This window comes from Macaca nemestrina, chromosome 14 (genome assembly GCF_043159975.1).
Source record: "Macaca nemestrina isolate mMacNem1 chromosome 14, mMacNem.hap1, whole genome shotgun sequence".
Lineage (NCBI taxonomy): Eukaryota > Metazoa > Chordata > Mammalia > Primates > Cercopithecidae > Macaca > Macaca nemestrina.
The window spans coordinates 14,570,617-14,595,222 of record NC_092138.1 but is presented as its reverse complement, the minus strand read 5'-3'; the positions used below and the strand labels follow the sequence as shown (position 1 = coordinate 14,595,222).

The 24,606-nt window shown below is 40.8% G+C and overlaps 1 protein-coding gene across 3 annotated transcripts in view; it reads right to left on the bottom strand.

Moving 5' to 3' along the window:
• The window catches only part of LOC105498745 (FERM domain containing 3), a 294,366-nt gene that overhangs the window by 238,448 nt on the left and 31,312 nt on the right, over positions 1-24,606 (bottom strand). Inside the window, exon 1 of one of the 3 annotated variants that reach the window (XM_071077625.1) lies at positions 14,973-15,580. The exons of the other annotated variants lie outside the window; for them this stretch is intronic. Within the exon in view, the coding sequence (XP_070933726.1) occupies positions 14,973-15,155 (183 nt within the window). The 5' untranslated portion in view covers positions 15,156-15,580. Of the gene's footprint in view, positions 1-14,972; positions 15,581-24,606 lie in introns of those variants that run through there. 3 annotated transcript variants of the gene reach the window in all.

Here is a 24,606-nt window from a genome sequence, read left to right as displayed (position 1 = left end):
AAATCATGAGTGAACTCCCATTCACAATTGCTTCAACGAGAATAAAATACCTAGGAATCCAACTTACAAGGGATGTGAAGGATTTCTTCAAGAAGAACTACAAACCTCTGCTCAACGAAATAAAAGAGGACACAAACAAATGGAAAAACATTCCATGCTCATTGATAGGAAGAATCAATATCGTGAAAATGGCCATACTGCCCAAGGTAATTCATAGACTCGATGCCATCTCCATCAAGCTACCAATGACTGTCTTCACAGAATGGAAAAAAACTACTTTAAAGTTCATATGGAACCAAAAAAGAGCCTGCATTGCCAAGACAATCATAAGCCAAAAGAACAAAGCTGAAGGCATCACACTACCTGACTTCAAACCATACTACAAGGCTACAGTAACCAAAACAGCATGGTACTAGTACCAAAACAGAGATATAGACCAATGGAACAGAACAGAACCCTCAGAAATAATACCATACATCTACAACCATCTGATCTTTGACAAACCTGACAAAAAGAAGAAATGGGGAAATGATTCCCTATTTAATAAATGGTGCTGGGAAAATTGGCTAGCCATATGTAGAAAGCTGAACTTGGATCCCTTCCTTACATCTTATACAAAAATTAATTCAAGATGGATTAAAGACTTAAATGTTAGACCTAAAACCATACAAATCCTAGAAGAAAAAGTAGGCAATATCATTCAGGACATAGGCATGGGCAAGTCCTTCATGTCTAAAACACCAAAAGCAATGGCAATGAAAGCCAAAATTGACAAATGGGATCTAATTAACTAAAGAGCTTCTGCACAGCAAAAGAAACTACCATCAGAGTGAACAGGCAACATACAGAAATGGAGAAAATTTTTGCAGTCTACCCATTTGACAAAGGGCTAATATCCAGAATCTACAAAGAACTCAAACAAACTTACAAGAAAAAAACAACCCCATCAAAAAGTGGGCAAAGGATATGAACAGACACTTCTCAAAAGAAGACATTTATGCAGCCAACAGACACACGAAAAAAATGCTCATCATCACTGGCCATCAGAGAAATGCAAATCAAAACCACAATGAGATACCATCTCACACCAGTTAGAATGGTGATCATTAAAAGTCAGGAAACAACAGGTGCTGGAGAGGATGTGGAGAAATAGGAACACTGTTACACTGTTGGTGGGACTGTAAACTAGTTCAACCATTGTGGAAGACAGTGTGGGGATTCCTCAAGGATCTAGAACTAGAAATACCATTTGACCCAGCCATCCCATTACTGGGTATATACCCAAAGGATTATAAATCATGCTGCTGTAAAGACATATGTACATGTATGTTTATTGTGGCACTATTCACAATAGCAAAGACTTAGAACCAACCTAAACGTCCATCAGTAATAGACTGGATTAAGAAAATGTGGCACATATACACCATGGAATATTATGCAGCCATAAAAAAGGATGAATTCATGTCCTTTGCAGGGACATGGATGAAGCTGGAAACCATCATTCTCAGCAAACTATCGCAAGGACAAAAAACGAAACACCACATGTTCTCACTCATAGGTGGGAGTTGAACAATGAGAACACTTGGACACAGGAAGGGGAACATGACACACCGGGGCCTGTCATGGGGTAGGGGGAGGGGAGAGGGATAGCATTAGGAGATATACCTAATACAAATGATGAGTTAATGGGTGCAGCACACCAACATGGCACATGTATACCTATGTAACAAACCTGCACGTTGTGCACATGTACCCTAGAACTTAAAGTATAATAAAAAATAAATAAATTTTTTAAAAAAAGAAAATGTGTAACATAATGGGGCTTATTCTGTTCCTTTCCATAAGGGAACATTAGTTAATGTTTCAATTCAAATGCACACACACACAAACATATACCCCACTAAGTCCTTTGATAGCAATGACTGAATATTCAACTCTACACCTCAGTTTAATAACATGAAAAATTAAACTCCTGAATTAACAGTGACATCTGGAATCAAAATGAAGCCATAAACTGATTACGAATATTCTCCCATGAGCTGCTGTAAGCATGTTTCGTCTAAGCATTTGGTTAGCAAGGATCCTTGTAACACTGCTTGCATGGCAAATAGCATTATTTCCCACGTAACCCCTGCCATTCATCTCACTTGACATGCTATTTGTTTTCAGCAGAGCAAGGAAGACAATATTAATGGTGTCACCCAAGTTATCATTATGAAGAAGTAAAATTTATGCCAGTAGTCACAATCCTGTGTGGGAAAAATACCACTAGCAATAAATTAGAAAAGGCTACTGAAAAGCCACCTTCCAAAGTGAATCAGGCAGGCTTTGTTAAAAGCATTTCTCATATTTCTCCTGTTCCTAAAAACCAAGAGTTTACCACCTCCCTTCCCTCCCCCAAAAACAACCTATCTCATAGAATAAGAAAGAGCTTAAGACTTTATCATTACATTTCTCTCTACTTGTGAGAAATTTTATTTTAATATGAACCACTTTTTCCTCATCTTAGATATCTGCTAAAAAGGCTTCTGAAGCCATAGGTGGGATGAAATAACAGATCTCCAAGATACTGCTAGAGTTAGTGAACTTCAAATGCTACAGTAGTAACAGATTTAATACAACAAATATTAACTAAGTGCTGAACAAAGTACCAGCCCTAGCTAGTTCCTGGGGATGCAGACATACTAGGAGAGCCCTTATTAGCCTAGAGAGGAGGAAAGAGATTTAACCAAATATTACCCTGTGGAAAATGCAACAATGAAAATGTGAGCTAGCACAGAGAAGAGAACAATGAAGAGCCTCAGGGAAATTTGAGAAGATGTCCCAGGTCTAACTACATATCAGAAGGTTTTGGAAGATGAATAGGCTTGGGATTTTGGTGCAAGGGCTAGATTCAAGGATCCAACAACCCAAAATAATAAAATTTTTCCAAAATATCTTTAATCAGAACCTTATTGTAAGTTAATTGTCCATCACTGTGATGTTAAATCTGGCTCGAAAAAAATTGTTCATTCAATTTCCAAGCAAGAACAATAAAGACTACATGTTTACCAATTTTGGGTTACAACTAGCATAGAAATAGACCCTCCAAGCTTTTAACTCCTACAGTTTTTCCTGTTTGCACCCATTATGGATCACATCTGGATACATCAAAATATATACTCCTTTGGCCTCCTTTTAAAAAAAAATTACTTAATAAGTAATGCTTGTCTGCAATCCTATTACGGTTATGTAATTTATATTCAACTAAATAATTGGCATGGAGGATGCACACCATCTCAGTGATATGCTTCCCTTCAACCTTGGTTCCTCTGAAGTAATGTGCTAATGCACAAAAAGGAAGGACAAAAATATAAGCATTTTATTCAAAGCCCCTTTATAACATTGCACTCTGCATTTTGTCCTGAGCTAACATGTGAATCTCACACAGTTCCGTTGATTTAGCCATCTTTAAATGCAAATTTAGTCATAGATGCCACTGAAACTCAAGTGAAAATTGATCAACAGTGAAAGGAAACACCCAACTACTTAAAACTACGGATTAGGACAGGTGGGATTACAAAAGATGAAGTCATAAACAGAATGCCTGCAATATAGAAAAGGGGACCCCGTTTTAAAAAATCAGATGCCAATACTTTCACTTTCCTAATATTTGAATTATTCTCCTCCCTTTCTTTCACACTCAAAATTCACTTTCTCCACAAAAGACCTCCGTGGCTAATCACAAGTTTACCTACTCAATGATGAGGCTTTTAAGGGCAGGGACCTTGTCTCACTCATTGACAAATCTCCTTCCAAGTTCCCAGGCCTAACTGGGACCATCAACATAACCCCATTAAATGTTGACTGATTAAAGAGCATGAATGAAAAATGACTTTAGACATTGTCCACGTTAAATAATGAAGAAAACACGACAAGGAAAATGGGGGAAATAAATTAAGTAGGCTACCAGAGGCTGAGTTGATTGTCAAGTCATCAGAATGTCTCCCATTTTCCCCTCAGCTGGAGCTTAGCCCCCTACACCTGTGTGTGTGTGTGTGTGTGTGTGTGTACACACGTGTGTATGTGTGTGTTTAAAATGACAGGAGGTATCTTTTACCATATACAAAAATGAACTCAATATGGATTAAAGATTTTAATGTGAGACATCAAACTATAAAAATCCTAGAAGAAAACCTAGGAAATACATTTCTTGACGTTAGACTTGGTAAAGATCAAAGATTTATGACTACGTCTTGAAAAGCAACTGCAACACAAGCAAAATTGACAAGTGGGACCTAATTAAACTAAAGAGCTTTTTCACAGCAAAAGAAACTATCAACAGAGTAGACAACCTACAGAGTGGGAGAAAATATTCTCAAACTATGCCTCCGACAAAGACCTAATATCTGGAATCTATAAGGAACTTGAGCAATTCAACAAACAAAAAACGAACAACCCTATTAAAAAATGGATGAAGGACATGAACTGACACTTTTCAAAACATGACATAAAAGCGGCCAACAAACACATGAAAAAATGCTCAACATCACTAATTATCAGAGAAATGCAAATCAAAACCACAATGAGGGTACCATCTCATACCAGTCAGATGGCTATTATTAAAAAGTCAAAAAATAACAGATGCTAGCAAGGCTGTAGAGTAAATGGAATGCTTATACACTGCTGGTGGGAATCCAAATTAGTTCAGCCATTGTGGCAAGCAGTTCGAAGATTTCTCAAAGAACTTAAAACAGACCATTCAATTCTAGCAATCCCATTACTTGGTATATACCCAAAGGAATATAAATTGCTTCACTAAAAAGACACATTCACTTGCATATTCATCACAGCACTATTCACAATAGCAAAGACATGGAATCAATCTAGGTGCCCATCAATGGTGGATTTGATAAAATGTGGTATATATCCACCATGAAATACTACATAACCATAAAAAAGAATGAAATCATATCCTTTGCAGCAACATGGATGCAGCTGGAGGCCATTATCCTAAGTGAATTAACGCAGGAACAGAAAACCAAATACTGCATGTTCTCACTTATAAGTGAGAATTAAATAAGTGGGAGCTAAACATTGAGTACACATGGACACAAAGATAGGAGCAACAGACACTGGAGTTTGCTGGAGGAGAGAAGAAGGGAAGGGCTGAGGGCTGAGGGACTGCCTATTGGGTGCTGTGCTCACTGCCTGGGTGGCAGGATCATCCATACCCCAAACCCCAGCACCATGCAGTGTTCCTATGTGACAGACCTGTACATGTATGCCCTAAATCTAAAATTAAAAAAAATTGAAATTACTTTTTAAAAGACTCAAAATGAATGAAAGACTTAAGCCTAATGCCTGAAACTATAAAACTCCCAGAAGAAAACATGAGGAAAAATCTTCTTAACACTGACATTGGCAGTGAATTTTTGGATGTAATATCAAAGCACAGGCAATACGAGAAAAAATAAAAGACAAATAGGATTGCATCAAACTAAAAATTTATTCACACCAAAGGAAATAAGCAACAAACTGAAAAGTCAATGTAGGGAATGGAAGAAAATATTTGCAAACCATGTATCTGATATATAAAATACAAAAGGAACTCATGTAACTCAATACTAATAGAACAAATAACCTGGTAAAAAAAAAAAAAAAAAAAGGACAATGGGGCTGAACAGATATTGGTCCAAAGAAGATATTCAAGCGACCAACAGGTATATGAAAATGGGCTGTACATCACGGATCATCAGGGAAGTACAAATCAAAACCACAAGAAGATATCACCTCATGCTTTTTGGTATGGCTATTATTAAAAAGACTAAAGATAAGTGTAGAGAAACAAAGATGTAGAGAAATAAGAAAGCTTGTTGGTGGTATACAAATTATACAGAAACTTTGAGAAAAAAGTATGTACATTTCTCAAAAATCACAAATAGATCTACCATACGATACAGCAATTCTGCTACTGGGTATATATCCAAAGAAAATTAAATCAGTATGTCAAAGATATCTGCATTCCTATATTCATTACAGCATTATTCACAATCGTCAAAATATGGAAACAATCTAAAGTCCATTGACAGATGAATGGATAAAGAAAATATGATATAGGTATATAGAGATAGAGTGGAATATTATTCAGTCTTAAAAAAATCCTGCTATTTTGCAACAGCATGGATGAACCTGGGGACACTGATAAGTGAAATAAGCCAGACACAGAAAGAAAAATTTGCATGATCTCGCTTATATGTGGAATTTAAAATAGCCAAACTCACAGAAGTAGAGAGTACAATGGTAATTTCCAGGGGCTGGCAAGGAGAGGGAAATAGGGAGGTGATGGTCAAAGAGTGTAAAGTTTCATTTATGCAAGATAAACAAGCCCTTGAGATCTACTGCTATACAGCATAGTGCCTATTTTTAACAGTGTTGTACTGAATACTTGAAATTTGCTAAGCAGGTAGATGTCATGTTAAGTGTTCTCACCACACAATAATAATAATAATAATAATAATAATAATAATAATAATAATGTGGATAGAAGAAACTTCAGGAGGAGATTGATGTGTTTATGGCCTTGATGGTGGTTATGGTTTCAAAGACGTATGCTTATCCCCAAATTCATCAAGTGGTATATATTAAATATGTACAGCTTTTTACATGCAAATCATCCCTCATTAAAGTGGTTTACAAAAAACTTACACGCACAAAAAAAATTGCTTTGGCTATCCTAATTACTTTGCTTACTCAAATAAATTTTAGAATAAAAAATTAATAAATAAGTAAATGATAGGAGGAAAAAGGAGGAAATTCTGCTCAAGTCTCCAGCCATTTCAACAATCCTTTCAAATGGCCCTGCAGTGCCCCGTAGCAAAAGCCCACAGGGTTCCATACTAGATAAGCAGAAGTGGAAGGAAAGAAAAGGATTCTAATTGCTGTAGGATAGGGCCTTGGCACCACATTTGGGGGCCACTTGAAAGATGGGAATTTGGAAGAGTAAACTAATATAAGCTCAACATGAGAATCAGCAAAACCACCTGGATGGTCTAGCAGTCCACAAGGATTAACAACACAATGCCATTTCCCTTTGTCTCAGACACTTACAGGCAGCCATACTGAACTCAACACATTTAAGACTATTCTTTTTGAATCAAACCTCAAATATCTGTAGAAAAAGATCACTTTTAATAGTTGTTATTCCCTGCCATTATCATCAGGGTAGGTAATTCACTAAGCAAAATCTCAATCAATAAGGCAACCAGTACGATAAACACAGAGAAATGAAGGACCTATGACTTTTGTTCAGCCTCGCAGGTCACACACACTCAGTAGGCCAGGTCACTGAGATTTCAAACACAAGAGGGCAACCAAGTTTTATTCTAATCCTAATAAATGTGATGTGTGTTTCCTGCCCTACAGAACTTCAATTCCCCCAACTCTAATATACACTGGCTCCCAGCCCCTCTTTTCTGTTCTATCACCTTGCTTTTTATCTGCTAGTTGTGCCTTCCCCCACAGTCAGTACAGGTACTTTCCCATGGCTTGCTCATCTCAGAAACAGAACTACAAATCTGTCAAAAGCCCTAGACCATTAGCAAAAGAGTCCATTCAAAAATGGACACCCCAGGGGACGGTTGCAACGGAAAAACAAACAGGCATTTTTCTAACTTCCTTTTGTAGTCCTACATTCTTTCTTTTTTTTTTTTAATTTTTATTTTGTGGGACAGAGTCTTGCTCTGTTACCCAGGGTGAAGTGCAATGGCACTCTCAGCTTATTGCAACCTCTGCCTCCCTGGTTCAAGCGATTCTCACGCCTTAGCCTACTGAGTAGTTGGGATTACAGGCACCCATCACCACACCCTGCTAATTTTTTGTATTTTTAGTAGAGACGGGGTTTCACCATGTTGGCCAGGATGGTCTTGAACTCGTGACTTCGAGTGATCTGCCCACTTCAACCTCCCAAAGTGCTGGGATTACAAGCGTAAGCCACGGTGCACAGCCTGTAGTTCTACATTCTTTAATGGAATTAACTTTTAATCTATTTGGCACAAAAAAGATTTGGAGAATGTAGGAAACTTGGATACTGGAAAAACAGAATACTTTGGGGGGGGGAAATGCCTTTAATGAGCTTTCTATAATATACAGACTGATAGACTATTAAATAGCTTGTAAAAGATCCAGTTTTTTACTCTCTCTCTCTCACTCACACATATATATATATATATATATACACACACACACACACACACACACCCCATTCCTTGTCAGTGCCAATAGCAGCCATTTAGAAAGCCAACATAACAAAGTGAAAATGTAAGGAAAACCAAATATTTTAATCCAGCCAATCCCAGAGTATGTCCTGAGCTCATGGCTTCATAAGATGTACCATTTTTTAAACTTCCATGGTCAAATGACTTTGACAGCCTCCACATGTGTATTTCACTCTAGGATAATCACAATAAATGTTAGCCTATTGAAGTCTCTGTCAAGTCCTGCAGTTGTTGTGGTTGGTTAACGAGCTTAGTTTATTTAACCCTGAGTCTCCCATAAAAATCTTTTTCTGTGTGATACCTAGAACCCTTCCAGACATGCAGTTTCACCCCATCTGCCTCCTCTTAGCTACCTCAACTACGACATTTTAGTATCAGAACTTGAGATAAAAGGAAACGTCAGTAATTAGCTTTCTGTTCCACTATGGTAAGCAAGAAGGAAGGGTTGCAATAATAAATTGAGCCCTGATGAGGAGAAGATCATACATGTGGTTTGAGACCATATAAAAATAGTGTTTGCTGAGTTTTCTTACTCCGTGGGTGCTTTCTCTGTCAGGGACCTGGGGACACAGAGCACACTGGAGAGCGTCCTCCAGCACATACCTGGGCCCTGCTGTGCCCTACCTGAGTAATGAATCCTCAGGACACAGCCAGGCCACAAGCCTTTTGACCGCCTGGGAGAGAGATGCCACACGCCCAGGGGCCAGCATGGGCCACTTCCAGTCTGTGAAGAGTCATCCAGAGTCACTTGTCTGGAAGAGTCTGCCACATCAGCAACTCCACAGGCTTTAGTGACCCTGTCCTTCCATAAAAATCCTCACAGGGCCAGCACGATGGAAAAAGGGAAGGTTAGCCAGGAAAACCACCTCGGAGGCCTCCTGACCTGACCCCTGGTAGGAAAGGGATTACATTCCCTCGGTCAGGAAGTGGTATTTTGAGCTCTCATCTATTTAACTGGGCATAGTTGCCTGGAAAAGTTGTCCTACTCAAAGCGTATTACAGTGACATGCATTTGCAGCACCAAATTCAGGACAGCAGGTAACCCTGGGGAGGAGAAAACAAGAAATGAGAAAAGACAGGCGTCCACGGGGGGCTCTTGATGGTGTTTGTTAATGGGCTCCTTCCCAAGCCAGATGGCAGTTCACAGTGTTTGTTATCATCTACTCTTGCATGTATTTGTAAAATATGCAATCTAATTTTGAATGTAAACATGTGTGTGCATCACACCGTGGGCCCCCAAGGGAAAAAGTCTCATAGACACTAAGAGTGAATCAGGACTTCTGTCATGCCATAGGTCATTCCAGGACACTTCAGCCCTACATTCGTTAATGTCCAAACAGAGGATGATTTGATGAAAGCCTCTTTCCACTAGAACCTAAAACTGATAGAGTTGACAGCGTTAAGATTAAACTACACCACGAGGCCTGGCTGACACAGAAGTGCTGCATGGAGATGACATTAAGAAATCTCATTCATAACAAAAACATTATGAACTATTTTTAAAAAGACATCTTGTCTTATTCGGCTAAAAATATGGCATGAGTTTAGGGAATTTTTTTTACCCCAAAACTCTCCCCAAATGTACTGCATCACCACCACCCGTGATGGTCACAGCACAGAACGGAAGTGTTCCTTCCCACCTGCGCCTCCTTTCCACCCATGCTCCTCTGGGGCTGGGGCAAGCAGGAGGCACGGGGGAGCAGGACTGCAGCCCCTTTTCTCTTAGTAGCTACTGTTTATCCACCTAACCCTGTCTGGCCACCGGGGCCTCTGCGGGGCAGGTGCCCCAACTCTCAGCATTAATGCAATCCTTGAAGGGTTCTGCCAGAGTCTCCTCTCCACTCAGTTCTAGCTGTGTTCACCTCGACCCCCAGTTCCTCAGCCTCCACCACTCACAATTTGCAGGGGTCCCCTGGCCTCACCAGCAGACTTCTGGTGGGGTGGCAACAGCGCACTCAAGTTCAGCAACCTTCAGAGTCACTGTATGGGTTGACCAAAAATTCATCGAGCTCGTCCTCATAGCTGTCCCCTCTGCACCCTCTCCCATTCCCTTCTCCTCTACTCAGGGAGCACAGAGGTGGGGCAGCAAGTCCAGGAGCTGAGACATTCTCCAGGAAAATGAAATACCAGTCTCCCCTCTTGCAGATGCCCCCAGCTTTACAGATGATCCTTCTAGAATCCCTCCCTTGACTTTGGGGAGGAGAAGCACCCACTGCCCCTCTGTCCGTGAACACCGCCCTCCCCAAAAAGCCGCTGACCTCACACACAAAACCCACACACACCCCTTCTTTCCATCATCTCCTTACAGTCCCGGGAGTTGGAGGGGAGGAGGGAGCACTGGGGGCATGTTGGTGGTAGGGCCCCTTGTCTAAAGTGACACTTTTCAGTAAGACCTGCAGGGAGGTGGCTGGCCCCCTCCGCCCGCACTTCCGCAAGCTTAGGAAATGAGGAGCTCAATATCTTTTATCCTCAGCTTCGTTCCCCAGCCCCAGGTGCAGGAAAACGAGGCAGAATCTCACTTGCATATTGTCACACAGAGAAATAGGTGATCTGTGCATTCCTGCCATCCTCTGCTCTCCAGCTAACCTGGCGCTTCCCAAAATGTGTTCCACGAAACACTGGCTCCACTGAAACCTTACCGTTGATACCTACGAAGAGGGCCCCAGTGGCCAGATACTTTTGGGAAGTTCTGAGTTACAAACATAATTAAGTAGTTGATCGCTAAATAGGTGGTTTTGTTTGTTTGTTTTAACTTCAGGACTTCTCAGAGCCTTTAAGATGTAAATGTGACTTGTGAGTTTCGAAGACAGGGATATGACAGACAGCAGTTCTCAAGCTTATTGTTCACAGAACCCCCACAAACATCTCAAGGATCAGATCACAAGGATCAGACTTGGGAAAGGCAGCTCTTACCCAATCCCATTAATCCCTTCACACCCAGCTTAAGTCCCTCCCCTCGGGGAATCTTCAGGAACCCTTGCACCCAGCCTCCCCATCCCCTCCGGGCCAGGCCACAGTCATGCTCTCCTTTGTGAGGCACGTGCTGTGATGGTGCCTCCCACCAGCCTTAGTAAACTCACAGGTACAGCTGCACAGATCTTCTCAAGTGCTTCACTTCTCGCCCGCTGACCCAAAAGCCACTTCTACCTCCTTCTCCCTTGTCATTTCCACTACGGAGGCTAGAAAAACCAAATAGCGGCTATCCTGGCCTCCTCCGTAGAAGAGTCCACGGGGGTAGCAGTGCCAACAGTGGAATGGACGTGAAAGTCAGCTGGGGGCAACTGGGAAAGGCTAAGCCAACCCCCGTTCTTCCTGCCTCACTAGTAACACAGAAACGTGGGAGAACGGATGAGATGAATGCATTTCATCGTGCTCTGTTCTCCACAGTGTGTGGAGGCGGTAGAGAACTTTTCAGTTACTTGCATTAATGAAATGGAGCAAAATATTCTAAGGTAGTGAATACTCAGAAAAATGTAGTTTTTCCACACGGATTTTGCTTCTCACATTAGAATGAAAATGTGCACAATATACTTGAAGTTCATGCCAATTTGATTTTTTTTTTTAATTAAAAGATGTGATTCAGAAAAATCTGGGATGTTTCCCCAACTGGCTCCCTGCCATACTCTTCCCTAGAAATCCACCCCAAATGAGGTCTTTCTCAGATTTTTGCAGGTTTCGCTTTATTCTTTTTAAAAATTGTTTTCTTTACAGTAGTAACACATGTTCCCTTTAGAATGTTTTAAAATAGTTAACATCTGGCTGGACATAATGGCTCACACTGGTAATCCCAACACTGGCTGGACACAATGGCTCACGCTAGTAATCCCAACACTTTGGGAACCCAAGGTGGGGTGGATTGCTTGAGCCCAGGAGTTCAAGACAAGCCTGGACAACATAGTGAGACCCGTCTCAACAACACCAAAAAAAATGTTTTAATTAGCTGGGCATAGTGGCATGTGCCTGTAGTCCCAGTTACATTTATACTGGTATTTTGTCTCTGCATTTATGTGTGTGTGTGTGTGTATATATATATATATATGATCTTTTACAACATCATATTATTGTATACACAGTTGTATACCCTACTTTAATAAAACAAAAGATCATAAATATTTCCAATGTCATCGATTTTTCTTAGAAAATATATTTCACCAGTTGTACAATATTCTACTATATGAACATTTTTATGATTTATTTAACCATTCTCCTACTGTTTCCAATTGTTTATTTATATAAATTAGGCTACGAACCTCCCTCTACATTTGTCTTTGTCATGATTGCACTCTCTTTTTCTGAGTCCAGCCCAAAAAGGAGCTGAGGAGGTAAAGAAACTGGGAAGCAGAGTTGGGGGACCAAGAGGGGAGGAAGAAATTCAGGCAATGGGGAGGGTCCTGGAAGCAAGAACAGGACAAGTTTCCAGGAGAAGCGAGTGGCCCTCTGTGTCCAAAACTGCCATGGGTCAGTAAGACAAGATCCAAGAACTGACCACTGCATTGAAGAAAGTGGAAGTCGCTGGTGCCCTTGGTAAGGGTACAGAGCAAGACCGCAGCAGGTTAACAAAATGTAGGAGAAGACAAATCATCTTTCAAGGAATTTTGTCACAATCGGAGGTAACTGAGGGGAAAGTGAGGGGGTTAGGGAGGGTGTTAGAATAATGGTAAATACGAGAAAATAGAAAGGGGATAGCTGTCAGCTAAGCTGGAATTATTACGTATTATTTCAAATTAACAAAAATGTCAACAGTGCATACATTTAAATTTACCTCACTGAAGCTTCCACGAAACACAGAAAATGTTCCCTGTCTGGACACATTACACACATGTACTTAATGATAGGTATAGTGAGCATCTTGTCTGTGACAAAAGTCATGGTGAATGGACATAGTACTTATGAAAAAGGACCAAAAAACATGGCTATTCGAAACAGTGTTTTTTGTATGTGTTCACCATAAACACAGAGGTGGATGCATGCAGCTCAAGGCAGGACTAACACATGAGTAAATTCACAAATCATGGTTGGAATGACCATTTATTATCAAGTCTGAGTATTTATTACCATTACCAAAAACATTCTGATTTAAGACTACCAATGGCTGAAAATTGAACGTAAATTCTTGAATCTGGGCGAGCATGTTTGCCTGTCTCAAGCTCACATGGCACACACAGTTCAGTCCACAAATCCATAAGCTAGTACTTTAGAAGCATGAGAGCTTCTTACAGTAGCATAATGAATTATTTTACACCATGTGCCTCAAATCTGGTGCCTGCTCCACAAGAAGTATTTAAATTATTATAAGTGACACACAGACGTTTTTGATGGTAAAGTCATGATTTCACATGATATTTCAAATTCAAATAAGTTGATTTATGTGAATGAAAAAATACTAAATAAATAACTGTATAAATAGTATGAGACCGTTGCAAAAATTGTGAAAATGGCAGAGTAAAAACTAAAGTTTGGGAAGATGATGAAATACAACCTCGTTCATCAACTGTTCTTCATCAAGGATACTAGCTGGTGTTTCATCATTAACCTACTTATGTGACAAGAATCCTACTCCCCACCACTCAACCAACTTGATTACCTTAAAATAAGATGAAGTTCCCAAACTAGGCCGATGTTTTTAAAAGTCATCGAGGAACATTTGTTAAAATACACATCCTTAGACCCTATCTCAGATTCACTGGCAACAAGAAATCTGCACATTTGACAAATTCCCTGGTGATTTCCAGGACTAAAGAAATCTGGGATATAATGACAGAAAGTACGTCCTTGTAAGTTTCCCTTGAAAGCAGATTTAAAAAATGATAGCTGAGGAGAGAGGAGATTTAGGAAAACATAGGTGGTTTCTCCACGTTTGCCACTTTAAATCTGGTCATTATGAATGAACACTGTTGTTTCCCCAGGGTCTGTAGTACAAGGGTTTTACAAAACTAAAAATAAACAAAACAAATGAGCGTGCTCATAAAATGTCAGTGTAGGCCAGGCGCGGTGGCTCACACCTGTAATCCTAGCACTTTGGGAGGCCGAGGCTTGCGCATTACCTGAGGTCAAAAGTTCGAGACCAGCCTGACCAACATGGGGAAACCCCATCTCTATTAAAAATACAAAAATTAGCTGGGTGTGGTGGCAGGCACCTGTAATCCCAGCTACTCAGGAGGCTGAGGCAGGAGACTCACTTGAACCCGGGAGGTGGAGGTTGCAGTGAGCCAAGATTGTACCATTGCACTCCAGCCTGGGCAACAAGAGTGAAACTCTGTCTCAAAAGTAAATAAATAAATAAATAAATAAATAAATAAAAATGTCAGAGTAATACTCAAATTCAGTACATGCTGAAGAGAATTGTGCACAATACTCTTTCCATTTGTATTTCAGTTCACATCCCAAAAGATGTGAACTAAAAATTGTTCATCTAGATAATGAAATTATTACCATAACTTTTTTATTTATGAGCCCCTGTGCCCAAAAGATCTCAAGGTAAATTAGCATTGTACCACCAAATGTTCAAAATGAAATGGAAGTGAAAATTACTGAGAAATAGGGTATCTGATTACATTTCAAAGTGAGACTAAAACCTAGAAATAAAATATTTTGCACACTTCCCAAATTACTTCTAAGTGGCAGAATGGAAATAGCTTAAAATTTCAAAATTATTCCAATGTATTTAAATTTTTTGAGTGCTAAGGATTGAGTATGGAAAAGACATTTACTACTTACCAAATACCCATGGGCTCCTCCACATTCCCCAGCCTTCTCGCAGTTGGCAGGGCCATCTGTCATGTACAACCAATGGGGTGTGAGCAGAAGGGACTGTGTCATTTCTGGATCTAAACATTTATGAGCTGGTGTGCAACCTTCCACTCTCTGTTTCTCTTTTGCAGGGATTTTGGTGGCTTCCATGATGAAGACACAAGATGGAAACAGCCAGGATAGCTGAGTGACTGCCTGGAGGATGACTGCTCTTCACATTTGCCCGGTTGCATCAGATGAGCCTTTGGGGTGTTAAGACGCTGATATTTTAGGATGAATTTGTTAGCCGGGAGCAATAGCTCATGCCTGTAATCCTAGCACTTTGGGAGGCCAAGGCTGGTGGATCACCTGAGGTCAGGAGTTTGAGACCAGCCTGGTCAACATGGTGAAACCTCATCTCTACTAAAAATATAAAAATGAGCCGGGCATGGTAGTGGGCATCTGTAATCCCAGCTACTTGGGAGGCTAAGACAGGAGAATTGCTTGAACCCAGGAGGCAGAGGTTGCAGTGAGCAGAGGCAGAGGCTGCAGTGAGCTGAGAGTGTGCCACTGCACTCTTGCCTGGAAGATAGAGCAAAACTCCATCTCCAAAAAAAAAAAAAAAAGAATTTGTTGTCACAGCATAACCTAAGCAATCCTGACTAATACACTTGTCAATCACTTGACTTCGCTGGTTTCCAACTCAGAAGTCTTTCCAGAGCAGAGGGAATTACTTCAATGGCTCTACCCAGACAATATCCACCCATGTAGAGACCAAACTTGACACAGAAAATCAAATCAAGAAACGAACCATTTCAAATTCCATGATAGAAGATAATAGGCCAAAGATCTATCCAGTTTAATTTAGCACCTTCCATAAAATCTCTATCATTCTGCCAAAGGAAAGAGTGCACAGTCAACAAGTGGTTCATGTGCTCCCCTACACTTCTCAGCCACTGGCTACCTGGGGCTATTGAAATTAATTTAAACTAAATAAAATGAAAAATATACTTCCTCAGTCACACTGGCTGTATTCAAGAGACAAGTGTGACTGGTGTGGTGGTGGGCACCTGTAATCCCAGCTACTTGGGAGGCTGAGACAGGAGAATCGCTTGAACCCAGGAGGGTTCAAGAGACAAGTGTGACTGGTGACTACCATCTGGAACAGGGCAAAATATTTCCATCATCATGAAAATTTCTGCTGAACAGCTCTAGCTTAGAATACCCTTTCAATATCTACCCTCAAAGCCACCATCCCCTTTTAAAAAAAAAGAAACATATAATCAAAGAAAAAACAGTGTATTTTCCACTCAAAAGAACTCTTAGACTAGACCTTCCAACCTCTTTCCCAACTAATATTATCATTAATATTAATGAGATAAAACTGAGTAAAGCAACACTTGAGATAAATATCTACTAGATAAAGAAAGGCTTTACCGTAAGATCTACCATATGATAATAGCTCTTCAGGCTTTCGAGATGAGGCATGATTGCAAAATGAGTATGTTACCTCTAACATGGCGATATCCTTGTATTGGGTCTTTGGGTCTTGTCACCAACATGCAAAAATCTTCCTGAAACAGGAAAAGCTGGTGAAGCTGATGATCATAACTGCTGCTGACACTGACTGACCAGGGCACCCAGTCAAACCCAACTGAGAAAATGGCATGGGAGTGTCCATGTAAACAAACATTCTGGGTGCAGTACCATCCAAAATGACACTAGGATACACCTGACAGTGAGATGCTTTCCCCCTGAGGGCAGATCAGCTGCAATCTCACCACACTGACAAGAAGATGAAAATTCCAACTGGGCCAGTGCTTTCAAACGGAGGAGCTGTGAAGCAGAGGCTGTAGAAAAAGGAGCTCCATATGAACAGGACAGCTGATGAGGGGGCCTCATCAGCTGTCTGACTCTTGACTGAAAACATCTAACTTAATGAGTAAAAATGATGATGAAAAGTATTTTCTGAAACGTGCGGGACCCAGAAACGAAATGCATTAGTATGCCATCATTTTCCGTTCCTGCCTACCTGTGCAGTGCATTTATGATGCTCAAGCGCCTCAGTTGACTTGTAAAATTATCCTACAATACAAAAAAAAAATCATCCTACAATGAGATACCATTTTGCACCATTTTGTCTAAAACCCAGCATGCTGACGCCACCAAATTCTGGTGAGGATCTGGAGCAGCAGGAGCTTCATTCACTGTTGGTGGGAATGTAAAATGGTTTGGCAGTTTCTTACAAGCTAAAAATTATCTTACCATATGATCCAGCGATGAATTAAAATGTATGTCCACATAAGGTTTTTAAACCTACACATGAATGTTTATAGAAACTTTATTCATAATTGTCAAAACTTGGAAGCAATGAAGCTGTCCTTTAAAAGGTGAATAGCTACACAAAGTGTGGTACATCCAGACAATGGAATATTGTTCAGCAATAAAAAGAAATGAGTTATCAAGCCACAAGAAGACCTGGAGGAACCTTGAATGCATGTTGCTAAATAAAAGAAGCTAGTCTGAAAAGACTAGGCTTTGATTCTAGCAATATATTACAGAAAAATATGGTGACAGTAAAGAGATCAGTGGCTTCCAGGGGTCAGTGGAGAAGAAGGGAGGGATGAATAGGTAGAGCACAAAGAATTTTTAGGGCAGAGAAACTATGCTGTAATCCTGTAATTGTGGACACAAGACCTTATGCATTTGTCAAAGCTCACAGAAATGTGCATCGCCAAGAGTGAACCCTCATGTAAGCTATGAACTTTAGTCAATAATCATATATTTATAATAGTTTATCAAATATAACAAACGTATCACACCAATGCAAGATGGTAGTAATAGGAGAGAGGGTAGATGGGAACCCTCTGTACTCTCCGTGTGCCCACGTACCTAATTTTTCTATATACCTAAAACTGCTCTTAAAAACATGGTATTAATTTTTTTTAATCATCTTGAATGTCCATTTCCTACTCTAAAATATTTCAGGGCTATAAGCCTGCATAGAGTGCATAGGCATGTATACACACACACACACACACACACACAATGTCAATATTGAGGGGTGGCCACACTTTGAGAACCATCAGTCTATAGACTCATTAAAGGTAAAGCTCCTCTATCTCTTATAGAACTTTATCTTCTCTTCATCTCTAGCACTCCAGTCTAGACACCAGGGAGGCCCAATGCATATCTGTTGAATGACAGATTCAATTAATTAGTCCATGCAGCTGGCTAAAAAATGTTGCTGAATTAATACAACCTGTGGACTCTAACAAGATGCAAATACCTAGAGACAGCAAAATATGAGTTTGGAGGAGAGGAAAGGAGTGGAGAATAGGGGTTAGCTTCTCTGCAGCACTTTCTAACTTACAGTTTAATGCTTTATATAATCATCTGCCAGTTAATTATTAGGCACACTCTTGGGAGACATAACAAAGAAAGAAAGAATTAACTGAAATTCCCTGCCTAGAAGGACTGGCTCTACTTTAAAAATTAATCTGCATAATATATGTGAAATACATTATGTCCAAATCAAAGTTGCCAAAAACAAAGAAATTTAGTTATTCTGATGTTTATCAATGTTTAAAGTCAATAAACAATTGCTTCCTATAATTGCTTTTCTATAGATCCTATATGTTACAACTAGAGATTTTTCTTTGAAAAATCCTACTTAAAAACTACACTTCTTTCTGTAGTCCCAGCTACTCTATTCAGGAGGCTGAGGCAGGAGAAAGGCGTGAACCTGGGAGGTGGAGCTGGCAGTGAGCCGAGATCGCACCACTGCACTCCAGCCTGGGCGACAGAGTGAGACTCTGTCTCAAAAAAGGAAAAGAAAAAACAAAAACAAAAACAAAAAAACTACACTTCTTTGCACATAGCAGGAATCAGTAAGTATCTGTTGAAAGGAGGAAAGATAAATGTCAAGAAGACAGGGCAAGACTGCTTATATACATACAAGGTACCCCATTAATTTTTCAGAGAGCAGACTACATCCTGAAATTTTTATAAACATGGAGTGTTCTTTCACAAGAGCTAGCACTATAATACGTTCAGGCTATAGAGCTGAGCGACAAAGCCGGGGGATATAACTTGCAATTTCTTACAGATATAATTACCTACATTTTTCCCACAGAAAAAATGATACAAATGTGTTGATAATTACATTATACAAAACTATGCATTTTAAACTGAGCCAGAACATTAGAATATTACAGTGAATACACACCACGAAAACCCATATTTGCTGCCTCTAGGTAACAAGATGATTGGTAAGTAACAAGCCGCAAGGCAACCACATCTCCTGTTTGTTCTTGAGAGGAATTTCTTATTGCTACCAGTGCTTCATTCTCGTCCCTGCAGCCAGTGCTCACATGAAGAGATGCATCTGATGAAGTGACTCCATGCATTTGAGTAGCGAGGGAAAAGGAAAGCCATCTCTACGTTTAATATCCTTTTTTCTCTGTAATGCATTTACCTCCTCCTTTCCACTGCAACTCTAAATGAAGTACAATGCAAGTCAAGCACCAAAATTTGTTACTTATGGAAGCAACTCCTTTCAAGTGCATGAATCATTAACTTGTTTTATTTATCTATTTATGTGTCTCGTTCTGGAACAAATGTAAGACAGAAAACATTAACTGTGTTTAGGTAGGGACCTGGGGTGGATCACAAGACTGGGCAGTGCCAATTAGGGAGAACACGCAAATACCTATGTATGGGCCACTTCGAATTCAGTTCCAAAGGGCAATTGCATCCTAATTATTAAATATGCACTGGTCCCTGCTGTGTACTGGGCACCATGCTAGGAGCTAGGGACACAGTGGTGAGTACAATAGAGAAGGTCCCTGCCTTTTTGATGGAGGGTACATCCTAAAGGCATGCTCCCAGCACCAGAAGTGGAGGTGACATGCCAGGTGCCTGCTAAATCTATAATTTGGTTTGTAGAAGAGATGTTCTGAGACTTGATATCTGCCTCTAAATATCTGAATCACTGTATTTTATAAAAAGAAAAGAGTTATTTGGTACAGCTATAGGCCATAAATGGGTACACTGGGTGAAAGGCAGAAGGAAACCAACATGGGCCCAATAGAAGAAAGAATGTTTTAATAAATAGGCCTGTTAAAGAATGGAAGAGGTCACATGAGGTGTTCCAGAGGAGGTGGGCAGACACATCAGGATGGTACCAGGAAGCTGGCTGTGAGGGGGAGAAGCAGAGGCAAAGGGCAGCAGAGGTTACCTCCAACTTCATGACTCAGGGGACTCCAAATCGAACCACAGAAATATCTTGAAAATCTCAGCCCTCACAATTTTAGCTTTAATGGGAAGCTTTAATGATCATATAATGATATAAAAGGCCATCATTTCCTTTGTTCTCTGCCATTCAGAGTCAGACAGAAACACTAAACACTGATTCCTGATGGCTATGCTGGGTTCCAGTGCACCATGTGGCTTCAAAATGCCATTTGCCTCTCTGGAAAAGGAGAAACTGGGGTTCTGGAAACAAAAGCACACTGTAGTAATTACTATGAGGACAAAGATAGGCCCTCATGAGTGATTTACTTTGGTAATTACTACAGTGTCATTCGCAGTAGTACTGCTAACACTACTGATATTGGCTGCAAAAGGCTATCGGAAAGGGCAGAATTTCTAAAATGGCCCCTGAATGACATCCTGCCCTAACCCCCAAAACCTATCAACATGACGAAAGAACCTATCCTATGATTGTGCTGTGTTGCATGGCACAGTTACTATGCTATGTTATATGGCACAATTGGCCATCAGATAGGGAAATTATCTGCATTATCCTGGTGGATCATACACCCTATAGCCTTTAAAAGCAGAGAGCTTTCTCCAACTGATGACAGAAGAGAATTCACAGAGATTCAAAGCACAAGGATTTCATGCGTCACTGCTGGCTTGATGTTAGAGAGGGGCATGTGATAAGGACCGTGGTTACCTCTAGAAGCTGACAACCAGTAAGAAAACGGAGACATCAGTTCTACAACTGCAAAGAACTGAATTCTACCACCAACCTTGGAAATAGATTCTGCCTCCCAGCTTTCAGTGAAAAGCCCAGCTCTGCTGACACCTTGAGAGTAGCTTTGTGATACCCTGAGTATAGAACCCAGCCTGCCCAGACTCCTGGTCTACAGAGCTATCTAAATGGGTGTTGGTTTAAGCCACTGAGTGTGTGGTCATTTCTAACACAGCAATAGATAACCAAGGCAAAATCCAAAGGGTGATCATGAAGCACTGTAAATTAGACATAGGATCAGAAGGGCCAACACTCCAGGGCCACATCTCCACCAGCCAAGTGGGCCAGATGAGTTCAGATTCAGAGAAGCCTGAGGAAAGCAACGCCACAGTTGAAATTGTGGACAGAAAAGGCTCAGCCCATTCGGGCAAGAAGGAAAAGGGAAGCTACAGCTTGAGGAGGTCCTGTGTGATTAACGCTAGCTGGAACTCTCCTGCAACTCAGGGGAACCAGCTGCTCTGTAACTGGTGACAAGGGTGGGAGTGGGGAGGTGGTAAGAGAAGAGAATACACTCCACATCCTGCTGGAGTTTGGGGTGTGCACTGAGCGCTGCTGACGCCAGATGCTACATGCCTTGGGGTTTGTGCTGCTCTGTGGTGATGGCCCTTGGAAAGGAAGAGGGGCCAGCCCTTGCCAGCTTCCCCTTCAAGGCCAGGCCAGTGCTTATCATCTCCTGAGCTTGACTTTCACACAAACGGAAAGCACCACCAATGACTATAGACATTCAAGCGGTCTTGGGCTCCCTAAAATTTCTCACTACCCAAGGGCACAGTTTTCACCTCCTAATGGGTCTCCCTGTGTTTGCTCTTCTCTCCCTAGGGCCTATTCTCAACACAGCAAGTGAGTGATCCTCTTTAAAAGCACACAACAGACCATGCCATTCTCCACCAAAACCTTCCAATGGCTTCCAAAGCTCAAGTGACCCATAAGACCCTCACGTTGTCTGCCACCCCCTCTCCTGGCTTCTTTCCCGGTCCTCTCTTCCTCCCTCACGTCCTTCACACTCGCCAAGCTCCCTACCACCTTAAGACCTTTACATCTGTTCTCTTTTTGAAATGTTCTTCTCCCAGGTATTCATTTGACTTCCCCCCCACCCTACCACTTCTTTCAGGCCTCTCCTCAAATATCACCTTATCAGAGACACATTCCCTGACCACTCTATAAAGAACAGTACTTCTTCCCTACCTCTTCATCCTCTAATCCCCCTTACTCAACTTTATTTTTATACGTAGAACTCGTCACACCATCTGTCATAATTGTATTGGTATGAGTGTCTGCTTATTGTCAGCCTCTCCCTACTAGAATATAAGCTCCATGCATGTCTGTTGTTTACATCTGTATTTCAACATCCTCTCACGGTACCTTGCACAGTAAATATGATAAATGAATGAATTAATTACAGGAAATCTTCTGGGAGATGTTGGGTCCTCAGACTGGGTCAGCTAACATCAAACAACACGCAATATTGGGTTCGAGGTCCCAAAATAGTGAGGTGTCAGAGTTGCTACTTTCTTGATTCATTCTTATGGCAAAAAAATTTTCATGCATTTACTCTGTGCCATGTGTCTATGCCTGTCATGAGATTTTCTTCCCCATAGCGGGAGAGTCCCCCTCCTATAACAATGCACCAGGTAAAACACCAAGGGATGTTTTACAATGATTCACATAGAAGCAATGGAACAGTCTAGAAATATCCACTTTACTGTGAAATCTCGTAAAATACAATATAAATCTGTAAACAGGTGAGAGAGCTCAGAACTGCTACTCAAAAGGCTGACTTTTCTCTCTCTCTTATTTTTTCCAGCCTACTAATTTTCTGTATTTATCTACTTGAAAGTGCTCGAGAAGGACACTGAAGGCTATATAAGCCCCGGTTGGCAAGTCCTCTAAGATCAGCTAAGTGCCGAGGCCACCAGATTGGCAGCTGGGGCTGTTTTGTTTACTAAGAGGAGTACTTACAGATGGGAGTGCTGGATAGAGAGGCGATAGGACAGGTGGCCTGAGAGAGCCTGGAGGAACGGGAGAGCCACCAAGGTCCTCCTAACAAGGTGATCAGATTTCCACCTCCTGACTCTACAGCTGCAAAGTGCACCTGGCCTGCAGGTTCAGCACAAGAACTGTGTTTCCATAAAGGTCAGCTTCAAAATCATCAAAAAGTGATCTGCTCATGGTGCTGCCTGAGTACTTCATGAAGAACATTCACAAACACAATTTTCCCTTCAATAGGCAGATTCCATCCTGAGCTGCCTAAATAATTAAGTTCCATCCTAGGATGAGGGAAGAAAGTGTTGTGGCCTTAGCACAACTGTCCTGCATTGCATGTTTACAGATTTGGAGAATGAAGGTCCTCCGTGATCCCGGAGATTATGGCTGCAGCAGAGCTCTTGAGAATCCAGAGGCCCCTCCACCTAGGAGCTTCATTCTGAAACAGACAGACAAGCGTCTGCTAGAGGAATGCAAAAGGGAAGATGGAGTCCCCCAACAAGGACTTGTGCAAACTGCACCAACTCCCCATGAACACCCACTCCACAGCTGATTAGCCACACTGGTCAGCTCTGAACTCTTGAACTGCAGTAGGAAGAGTTGATAACTTCATCCCTGGATGAGTCGGTTGTTCTCACACATTTGCAGTTATTTTTCAAAAATTCCCAAAGCCTCTAAATATGGCTGGCACTGTACATTTAAGAGTTTATTAACTTTTTTAAAAAGTTAAAGCTAGCAAAGTAGTTTGTAATAGCCAAAATTAGAAGCAACCTAAATGTCTATCAATAATGTTTTAAAGAAACTAAATAATGGAATACGGTCATGTGTCATTTATCAAGGGGGTTACATTCTGAGAAATATGTTGTTAGGCAATTTCGTTGTACAAACCTAGCTGGTACAGCCTACTACTCACCTAGGCTATGTGGGAGAGCCTATTGCTCCTAGGCTACAGATCTGTATAGCACGTGACTACACTGAATACCATAGGCAATTGTAACACAATGGGAAGCATTTGTGTATCTAAACATTGAAAAGGTACAGTAAAAATGGACTTAAAATGGCTCCCCTATCTAGAGCACTTACCATGAACGGAGCTTGCAGGACTGGAAGTTGCTCCGGGTGAGTGCGCGGTGACTGGGTGTGAAGCCTAGGACATTACTACACACCACTACGGACTTTATAAACACTTTACACTTAGGCTACACTCAACTAATTTTTTTAATTTTCTTTCTTCAACAGTAAATTAACCTTAGCTTACGGTAACATTTTTACTTTATAAGCTTTTTAATTTTTTAACTTTTTGACTTTTGTAATAATACTTAGGTTAAAACAAAAACACATTGTACAGCTGCACAAAATATTTTCTTAATATCCTTATTCTATAAGCTTTGTTCTGTTTTTATATTTTTTAACTTTTTTAATTTTTTAAACTTTTGTATTAAAATCTAAGACACAGACACGTTAGCCTGGGCCTACACAGGGTCAAGATTGTCAATATCACTAGTCTTCCACCCCCATATTTTATCCCACTGAAAGGCTTTCAGAGGCAATAACACGCACGAAGCTGTCATCTCCTATGATAACAATATATTAACCAGGTGC